The 10,998-nt window shown below is 35.7% G+C and overlaps 1 protein-coding gene across 3 annotated transcripts in view; it reads right to left on the bottom strand.

Annotated features, from left to right (window-relative positions):
- Positions 1 to 10,669, bottom strand: part of LOC110025526 (maspardin) — a 48,430-nt gene extending 37,761 nt beyond the window's left edge. The window contains exons 1-3 of one of the 3 annotated variants that reach the window (XM_020726069.1): positions 10,540 to 10,669; positions 10,317 to 10,432; positions 1,928 to 2,053 (exon numbers count right to left, since the gene is read on the bottom strand). In XM_020726069.1, the coding sequence (XP_020581728.1) occupies positions 1,928 to 2,053; positions 10,317 to 10,388 (198 nt within the window). In that variant the 5' untranslated portion in view covers positions 10,389 to 10,432; positions 10,540 to 10,669. Of the gene's footprint in view, positions 1 to 1,927; positions 2,054 to 10,302 lie in introns of all 3 variants that reach the window. The other 2 variants (XM_020726067.1, XM_020726068.1) reach the window with 2 other exon arrangements.
- Between the last annotated feature and the right edge of the window lie 329 nt (positions 10,670 to 10,998).

The raw sequence follows: 10,998 nt of genomic DNA, 5'->3' as shown, positions 1-10,998 counted from the left end.
TATATATATATATATATATATATATATATATATAAAAGTATATTCTCTTTTGTTGATCAATGAAATGGCAAATACTCATGTCCATGCCACCTATCATGCAAATCAATGAACACATTAAACAGGACTACAACGCACACAAACTTTCTCGAAATTAAGTCATGTTCCCTCTTCCCTACGACGTGCTTTTCATCAGTCTTCGAACATTGAGAACCTGCTTCTGGATATGTGCTAGATTTACATCTAGAACAAACTTTGCAAGTATTAAGAGTACAAAGTAAAATAAATACAAGAGTTCTGATTTTTTTGGTGTTTGGTCTGATGTAAACTAAATAGAAAATACAATGCATTTATGTGGAGAATTTAGAAAGCTCTAGAATATTTGACATGTTTGAAATTTGTTCAAATCAAATGAATTCCAATTGCATGGATTACTCACAACCTACAACCTCATCTTCCCTGCTCATGGTCAAAATGCACTTGTTCGCCGTTACCTCCGCCTACCACCATCCCCATCCCTTAGCCACCATCCACCATCTCGAGATGTCAAAAATTTGCTCATCAAAACCTGAACTCGAATCAAAAAAATCTATGTTTGGGTTGATCCGATAAATTTTTGGGTTAGGTTTGGGACAAGAATCCTACCCCATTTAATTTTTTGGTTATTTGGGATAACCCACAAATTTGAAATTGACCCATCAAATCTGATATTTTAACATAAAACTAACCAACCCGAAATTAATCTGAACTTGACCCGAAAGAATGTTATGCCCTATATTTAATGGGTTACACGGGTTGGGTTCAAGTCAAACGAGCTGAAGATAGGTAAGGTCTGGGTTAAACTTTTTGACCCGTTTTATAAATGGAAGGTTTGGGTCATGCATAATTGGGTCATGTTAAATTCGGATCAAATCCAAATCTAACCAGTTAACCTGAATTTACACCCTACCGCCACCCCTAACCATCGCCACAACACTATCTTTCATATTTCAACGCATTTGAATGTATCATAAGCAATAAAAAAAATATTTAACTATATCTGACTTTTATCGAACTAAACAATTCATGCATTTCAATTACTCTACATCTCTAAACACATATATTTTAAGAACTTCGAACCAAGAGCCCTTAAGTCAGTTATTTTTACCTCAAAAATATGATTTCAAAATCTTCTTCTCTTATTCTGCAGCAGATATTTAGGTTGACAATTAGGAAAGATAAGATGTATAACAACACTCCAGGATAATGCTTGCACCATTTGATGCCTGATAACTCTAATATGACCTATTTTTCTTCATTTGAACATGATATCATTGACTGTGTTGAATTCTTCATTGCATATTTATGTTGCTCAAGCCATAATTTACAGTTTTTGCCTAACTATTTTTGCTAAATTTCCCGGAGCATTGGTTCTAGTGGAATTAAAATAATATTAATATAATTCTAAATTATGGACTGCCTGTAATGAGTTTAATTTCATGTTAACTTTGCAACAATTTCAGTGTACTCCGAACCAGCAATTCTATTTCAAAATTAATAAAATTACAAACCTAAATTCATCTCACACCTTTAATTGCATTTTTTAATGGTAGTTATACTATCAAATTCAAAAACATTTACCGAGACAATAAGCATCGTATCATAGCATAATGTAAACTAGCCCCAAACATATTGGCAAGAACTCACATCTTTCTAAACTTATTAGGCTTTTCTGTAAAAAACCCCTTGATAGCATCAGATTTTTTTTTCACACATGTATCTTCACATTACAAAAGGAAACATGATGAAAGCAAATCACCACAGAATTTTAGTCTACTATACAGAGAACAACAGGTGATATCATGTTGCAATATAGTTTTGAAGTAAAAGTGCAATATAAAATAAGTTAGTGAATGAAAATAAAGTCATATTCAATCGCCTTATGCTATACCTTAACGGACAACGACATTATCTGCTTATAGTAAACATCAGCAGTTCCAGCAATTCCAGGGAGGCAGATAAGAGGCGGCACAGATTTCGGACCAAAGTCATAGTATCTCCACTGTTTTGATCCAATCTGCATTTAAGTGAATAGTAATCCTTAAAATCTCATTCGTCTTGAAAATTAGATATATGAAAAATCTTTCCACCCAAATAAGGTGTACCACAGTCCAAGAGACATCCACTAACTTTGGGTTAGTAGTGGGGTTAATGTGCACAGCTCCTACATTACACAGAGGAATCTCCGTCGATTTGAACATGTGATCTCCTAATTGGAATGGTGGTATTCAAAATATATTTCATAAAAGCCTAAATAAATTTCTTTTCTACCACGACATGAACTAAATATATTTAAACAACATATAGTTTTTACTCTTCAATTTAAGTAGCACTCAGAATGAATGATGATGAAGATATAGGTTTCAACTAGAACTAAATATATTTAAACAACTAACTCTGCCTAACGTTCAGCTGTTGTATCCTCAAAAATTTGCATTTCATATATTACATTGTAGTAAAGGTGGATAGTGGGGAGAATACACAACTCTTAGGGCTTGTTTGGGACCTTTTTTTATACTACTCTTAAGAACATGTTTATTTGATGCATTTTTTATTATTTTTTGCTTTAAAATAAATTAACTGATTTTTTAAAAATACTCAAAACATCATTTAATGCTTTGAGCGTTTTTAATAGCAACTGCCACTAGCAAACATGCTTTATTTAAAAGTAAAACATAAACAATAAAATGAAAATCAAAAAATAAAATACAAAACATAAAAGTGATCCCAAATGCCCCCTTAGCTTTACAATCTCTGTTCTCTTGGTGTTGAGTTGCTGCAAGAAGTTCTGTTTTATCACATTGCCGAATTTCGTCAACAGTTAGCACGTTAATGAGCAATTCAAAGTTCTACAATCTGAATTTTGTTGCCTATTTAATTGTGAATATAAAACTACAAATAGACTACTTGCTAGTAGTTTGAAGTTTATCAAACTGACCTAAAAATACTATTTTCATTACATGAATACCCACACTGATGACCATATTTTAAGATGAAATTAGCATAGCTTGATTCAAGAAAAGAGATGAGCATATTTTTACAAACTTAAGCTTATACAAGCTTTATTCAAGAAAAAAGATGAGCATGTTCATACTTATAAAAATGGATGTAATAGAACACAAAATTGATTATTTTCTTATGAGAAAAAGAGATCGTCGAGAATGTAAAGATTATGAGATCATTCCAAGTGAGGATTTAAGTACTCGACCTCGATTATTAGTTTTAGATTTTAAGATGAAGAGTTGTAAAATAAAAAATACTATGAATCATTGTCATAGAATTAAATGGAGGCACCTAAAAGACACAAATAAAATTATTTTTATGAGTAAACTTAGAGATTTCAAGATTTGAGATGTTCATAAAGAAGCAAATTATATGTGGGATAAGGTAACAAACAATATAAAACAAGTGACAAAAGATATAGTTAGAGAATCAAAGGAAAAAAATTTCTATAAATAAAAATAATTGGTGGTGGAACAGTAATGTGCGAGGAAAAATAAAATATAAAAAGTTATATTATAAAAATTAGTTTAAATGTAAAAGCATGATAAGTGAAAAAATATAAAATGACTCGTAGGGAGTCTAAGAGAACAATCTGCGATGTTTTAGTGATATTTATAATTGATTAGTTATTAAAGTAGGTGAAAAAATACATGTATAAACTAGCTAAACAACAGAAAAAAAGTAAAGATTTAACTCAAGTAAAATGTATTAAAGATGAAAATCAAAAAGTGAATTTCTTAGAAAAAAAATATTCAACATAGATGGGTATGTTATTTTTATAAATATTTTAATGAATTTCTGGAAATATGATCGAGCTTAGTGATCTTAATTTCGTTAATAATAATAAATATTTTATTTTTACGTTGACACCAGTAAAAAAGAAGTTGAGGAGTTTTAAAAAAAATCAATGATGGAAGTCTATAGGACCTGATGATATCACATTTGAAGTGTGGAAATATATAGGAGATTTGGGGGTTTTTTGGCTTACTAAACTCTTTAATATTATTTTAAAAACTAAAAAGATGCAGAAGTGGAGAAAGAGTATTGGTCCCCATTTTTAAGAATATAAGGGATACACAAGAGTGTACAAATTATAGATTAATTAGGTTGATTAGTCATACTTTAAAATTATGGGAGAGAGTAGCTAAACATAGGTTAAGACGTATTACAAAGATTTCTCATAATCGATTTGAATTTATGCCAAGAAGGTATACTATTGAAGCTATACATTTATTGAGAGGTTTGATGGAGAAGTTCAGAGAGAATAAGGTGAATCTACATATAATTTTTATTGATTTAGAAAAGTTTACGATAAGGTTCCAAGAGATATCCTTTGGAGAGTTCTATAGAAGAAAGTTGTTGAGATAACTTATATTTAAGTCATTAAAGATATGTAAACTAGAGCTATTACTTGTGTTGGAACAGAAGGAGGATTGATCAAATATTTTTCTACTTCAGTTGGATTACATCAGGGATTGGTTTTAAGCCCATATCGTTTTACTTTAGTTAAGGATGCTCTTACTGCACATTTACAAGAGGATGTACCTTGGTGTATGCTTTTCATTAATGATATCCTTCTCGTGGATAAGACGAGAGAAAAAGCTCAAAAAAAATTTAAATTATAAAGGTCTAAGGTCGGTCTACATTGGAGTCTAAAGGCCTTCGTTCAAGTAGAATTTAAATCGAATACATTGAATGTAATTTTAGTAGCAGTAGCTCTAGTGATAGAGTTATAAATATGGGTGATCAAATTATTAGGTGTTAACGCTTTAAATATCTCGGGTCTATTGTTCAAAGTGATGGTGATATAAATGGGGATGTTATTAGTAGAATTCAAGTTGGTTGGTTGATTGAAGTGGAGGAATGCTACGGGCCTATTGTGTGATAGAAAAGTATTGCTTAGACTAAAAAAAAAATTATAAGATGGGGGTGAGACATGCAATGCTCTATGGCGTTGAATGTTGGCCTTTAAAAGAGAAGCATAAATATAAGTTAAGTGTTGTCGAGAAGAAAATGCTTAGGTGGATGAGTTGCTTTACACATAGAGACAAAATGTGAAATGAATAAATCTGTGATATGGTTGGTGTAGCTCCAGTGGAGGATAAAATTAGAGAGAGTCGTCTTAGATGGTTTGGTCAAATTAAACGTCGATATTAGATGTTTTAGATTCGACTTATGTTAAGAAAGGTAGAGGTAGACCTAGAAAGACTTGGGCATATTGTATAAAAAATAATCTTAATTTATTAGAATTAAATGAAAACATGGCACTCAATAAGACGAATGGAGAAAAATGACTCAAGCAGTTGACCCCACTTGGTGGGATAAAGGTTTGATTTTGTTTTTGTTGAATACCCGCACCCACATTTACTTTTAAGACTATACAAAACTCCAAATGTGAATCAAGTCAAATTAGAACAACAAGCAAGATATCTTGTGCATTAGAATTAATTAATAAAACATAATAGGAATCGGGACAGTGAACAAATCCAATGCCCAATGCTTTCATGGGGATCAAAGAACCCATCTGAATTTCCAAAAAAACATAATAAAGACAAGAAATCTTGGTTTTCTTCATATATAACTGTGGTCGTAAAACAAGATTTATGACTACCAACTAGAAGCTTGAAATTAAAATACTTTCAAACCGCAAGTGAATCAAGTCAGATTACAACCACAGGCATCATAGATCATGTATCTGTGATAATCATCATCTTCTTCCATCAGCGAGCAGCAGATCCATCCTTCCCTTGCAGTGAGCCCACCCAACCCTCCCTCTCCGGCTCTGGCAACATCTTATAGCCTAAGACAAGTTCTTGCTCTTCCCTTCTTCTCGTCTCCATTTTTATTTGGTAGAGAAAGTTTAGGAAAGCGGAGAAAAAGAACACACAAGGGAGAAGGCATGAAAGGTCTTTCATCCGCACCTAGAGATTACGTCTTATTCAAGTCGCAATTCCCCCTCCACAAGATCTCCGTAAGAGTTAACTCGTGTGCCATTTTCCTACCTCCAATCTCACCTATGCACATTTAGAAAGTTGAATAAGCATATGTACGTGAGTGATTTGTTGAATTAGGCATGTGTTGTGGTGCTAATTGTTCATTGGCACTATTGTCGAGTAGACCTACTATAGTTTCCGCCATAAAATGCTTCAGATGAATTTGGGCACATCTCCTCCATCCACTCGACTAGCATAATTGTGTCTTTTATTGAGCAGGGCACAGTAGAGGAGGTTAGCGGCGATGAGGCGGCTGAGAAACAGGGAGAGGTGTATCATCTCCCACCGGTAGATGCTCAAGGCTCGACAGGTCCTACAGACTGACGATACAAGGGATTTACAGTGACTTCGTCGCAATATATTCTACACTCACTGCACTATAAATGGGAAGGTGTGCAGCCTCATCATCGATAGAGGGAGCAATAAGAACGTGGCACCTACGCAGATGGTAGAGAAATTAAATCTCATGACTCAGAGACATTCCCAATTGTATTCCCTGACATAGCAGAAGGAGAAATATATTTGTGATAGGGTTGGTGTAGCTTCAGTGGTGGACAAAATTAGAGTGAGTCGTCTTTAGATAGTTTGGTCACATTAAACGTCAACCATCTGATGATCCAATTATGAGAGTAAATGCTTTAGATTCAACTTATGTTAAGAAAAGAAGAGGTAGATCTAGAGACTTGGGCAAAATTATCTTAATTTATTAGAATTAAATGAAAATATGACACTCAATATGATGCAATGGAGAAAAAGAATTCATGTAGTAGATAAAGATTTGTTGTTGTTGTTGACTCGGAGGCATTCCCAACCGTATTCCCTGATATGGTTGAATAAGGAGAACAGGATCGGCTTTGACCGAAGGTGTTTAGTGAAGTAAAGTTCTCAATTGAGAGCTAGCTACAAAATTAAGTGTGATGCGACGTGGTCCCCATGGATGTTTATTAGCTTTTGTTGGGGAGGTCGTGGAAATTTGATTGTAGAGCTTAACACGACAGATTCAAAAACACCTACTCTTTCACCAAAGATGGGAAGTGCATTGTCCTTCTCCCTTCGACGGAGCCCGAAAGCACAAATGCCCTTGCCAGCAGGGCAACATTGGTGGGACAAATTTTAGTGATGAAAGAGGATAAGAGGACTGAGACATTAGCTCCAGGCACACGACAATCACGACAAAGAGCATTTCATAATATCGCGGTCGATAGCTTACTACCATGGTCATCACCATTTTGTGAGGTTCAGGTTACCCTCACTTCAAATCAAATTAAATCGATCCTGGATTACTATGGGAAAATTTAGCAGTCTATGCGTGACACACAAACCCAGTTCAGCTCAGCAGTGGACCCCCAAAAGCTTGGATTGATATGGAGGTGTGCTCTCAAGTAGAGAAACCTTCTCTAGTGTTTTTGGAGTCAGTGGAGTAGCCAGTGGGATCCACGTGCTCCTCGGGCCGCAGTCAAAGAAACGTCAGCCCCGAGAGGTTCTAGCTACTCCGTCGCCATCAAAATGCAGACAGAAGCTTCGACAATGAGTTTGAAACTTATCTGACCCCGGGAGACAAAAGCGGGAGCATCTCCCATGTATGAGTGGGACGTGGGAGCGTCTCCCATGTATGAGTAGGATGTTGGAGCGAGCAATGCATCTCCTGCAATCACGTGAAAATCGAACCGAGCAAGATTTTTTTTGTTTCCTTTCCAATTTTAACAAGTTTCGTCATTTCATTTCATTTTTTTTTAGTTATTTCCTATATATGTCGTGTATTAGAGTTTAGAAAGGAATTCTTAGCTGAGATTTCTATCAGGACAGTCGTCGGTTTCTAGGTTTTCCCTTTTAGGGTTGTATCTGTATCTCGTCTGAGGTGGTGACCTTCAAGAATTTAAATGGTGCTCCGACTGCAGCCCAATCCTGCAAAATTATTTATCACATTTAACTCTCTGAAACCCTATTCCAGCCACCACCTCCCCCCTAGCTGGGTTCAGTCCCCGGACAGCCCACCCTTTGTGTCTCGTAACCCACCTTCGCCATCACCATATTCGTTGCAGCCACTCGGTAAACACCCTCCTCATTGTTTTCCTACAACCGCCTACCACCTAGCTCCCTCCCACCTTGCTGCCATCACTCACCGTCGCCTTCTAGCACCCAACCAACCTCTTTCATGGGGTGTCAATCAGTTAAATAGGTTGTCCTCTTTCGAATGGGTTGGCTGGCATTGGAATCATCATTCAAAATGATCAAAGAGAGCTTATTTTGGCTATGGGGTGGAAACTGCTCCATTGGAATAGTGCTCAAGTGGAAAAGCTTGCAATCTCTCACCTAAAATAGCCATGGGAGGATTGGAAGACAGAATGTCTTGGAGTTATTATTGAGAGCGATAACTCCAATATTCTGCATTACTACCAGAACAAAATGGACAAATGGAAGTGGTAAATTGTGGCTCCAGATAATCCGAACATTAACTTTTTGTGTAATTTCAAACAGTCAGTTTTCCAACACACCTTCAGGAGCAACAACAGGGCCGCTCATTCTTGTGCTACCATGGCTATGGATGGAGATTTTCTTTTAACACATTTAAATATTTTTTATCCTCTTTATGTTTTTTTGCAAGAGGATATAACGCATTTTGTCAATGTCCGTGCGACATAATTTGTTTTTTTTATCCTTTTTTTTTAATGCATTAATGCAATTTGCACATTTCAAAAAAGAAAAAAAAACCAACCCTTTTCCTACCACCTCTGTGCTATCCCAGCCTCATGGAATCCCTTCACCCACATCCTAGTAGTTGTTCCAGCCTTGCGTAACCAGCTCCCTGCCACTTAATTGCTGCCCCAGCCCATACAACCCCCCAGCGCAGACTACATCCCACAACCTACTTCCTGCAATCACCAACAATACCCTTCTCTTCTCGGTCGCACCAACAACCAGCTCACAACCACTTTCACCGGTCACCACTCCTGAGATCCGCTTTAATTAACTTCGTTCGTGTTGTATGTTTGTTGTAGTATTTAATTTCCGTTGTAATCCTGTAACCATTTATTTGCTTTGAATAATAATATTTATGTTTTCATTGTAGTGTCGGTTAACTCCGCTATCACGATGAGAATGAATGATGTGATGATATAGGTTTCAATTAGAACTAAGTATATTTAAATAGCTGATTTTGCATAATTTTCAATTGTTGTATCCTCAAAATTTTGCATTTTATATATTACATTGTAGTAAACGGAGATAGTGAGGAGAATACACAAAATCCTTGGCGCTTGATTGCGAGCTTTTTTTTTTATATTTTTAAGACCATGTTTATTTGGTACATTTTTTAAGAGTTTTTTTACATTTTGTTTTTAAAACAAATTAACTTGTTTTTTTAAACACTCAAAACAACATTTAATTTTTTGAGTGCTTTTAAAAACAACTGCCATTAACAAACATGTTTTATTTAAATGTAAAACAAAAAAACTAAAATAAAATATAATATAAAATATAAAAAATAAAAGTGATCCCAAACGCCCCTTAACTTTCCATTCTCTGTTTGGTGTTGAATTGCCGCAGCAAGTTCTGTCTTATCACATTGCAGAATTTCTTCAACAGCTATCACGTCAATGAGCTATTCAAATTTCTGCATCTCTGAATATTGCTGCCTATTTAATTGTGAAGATAAAACTTCAAATAGACTACTTGCTAGTAGTTTGAAACTTATGCAAACTCAAACCAAACTCAAACTGACCGAACACTACTATTTTCATTACATGAATACCGACACCCAAATTTACTTTTAAGATTATACAAAAATCCACATGTGAATCAAGTCAAATTAGAACAACAGGCAACCTATCTTATGCATCAGAATTAAAATCGGCATAATTAAAAAAACATAACAGGAATCGGGACAATGAACAAATCCAACGCCCTATGCTTTCGCGGGAATCGAAGAACCCATCGGAACTTCCAAACAACCCTAATAAAGACAAGAAATCTTGATTTTTCTTATTAATTAACGGTGGCCGTAAAACTAGATTTATGATCAACAACTAGCAGCTTGAAACTAAAACACTTTCAAACCGCAAGTGAATCAAGTCAGGTTACAACCACGGGCGTCATTACTAATAAATCAGAATTGCAAATGAAACGACAAACAGAATTGAATCACAATAGTGCCAATGAAAAACCAAAACTACAGCAACGCATGCCTAATTCAACAAATCACTCACGTGCATAAGCTTATTCAACTTTCGAAAAGCGCATAGATGAGATTGGAGGTAGGGCAATGACACACGAGTTAATTCTTACGGAGATCTTGTGGAGGGGTACTTGCGACTTGAAGAAAACGTAATCTCCAGGAGCGGATGAAAGGCCCTTCATTCCTTCTCCCTTCCGTGATCTTTCTCCCCGCCTCCTCAATCTTCCTCTACCGAACAAAAAATGGCGATGATGAGAAGAGGGGAAGAGCGAGAGCGTGCCTTAGGCTAGAAGAAGGCGGCGGAGCTGGAGCGGGAGGGTCGGGTACACCCACTGCCAGGGAAGGATGGATCTGCTGCTCGCTGATGGAAGAAGACGAAGAAGATAATGATGAGCACTGAGAGTAATAGAGCAAAATTGATGGTTGAGAACCCGGAGCGTGCATTAACTACGTGGTCTGATAATCTTACGTCGGGAATTGACATCATAAAATAAACAATCAAAACTTATTATTTGTCAAAGAAATATTTATTAAATTTTAATTCTTTGTCTTTCTTTGATTAATCAATATAAATAATATTTAATAAGATTTAGAATTTAGGGCTCTATTGGGGCAGCTTATTTGATACGATGAGTTTTGAAAACTCATATAGGGGCGTTTGTTTCAAGCGATGCGGGAGTTTATCCTAATAATCCGTAACGATTTTCTATTAAACGCGCCCACGGGTTCAACTTCGTGGCCCACATTCATTCGTGTAATAGTTACCTTATTACCCTCGACCTCATCCCTCTC

Source organism: Phalaenopsis equestris, unplaced genomic scaffold (assembly GCF_001263595.1).
Source record: "Phalaenopsis equestris unplaced genomic scaffold, ASM126359v1 Scaffold000301, whole genome shotgun sequence".
Classification (NCBI taxonomy): Eukaryota; Viridiplantae; Streptophyta; class Magnoliopsida; order Asparagales; family Orchidaceae; genus Phalaenopsis; species Phalaenopsis equestris.
This window is presented reverse-complemented; position numbering and strand designations above follow the sequence as displayed.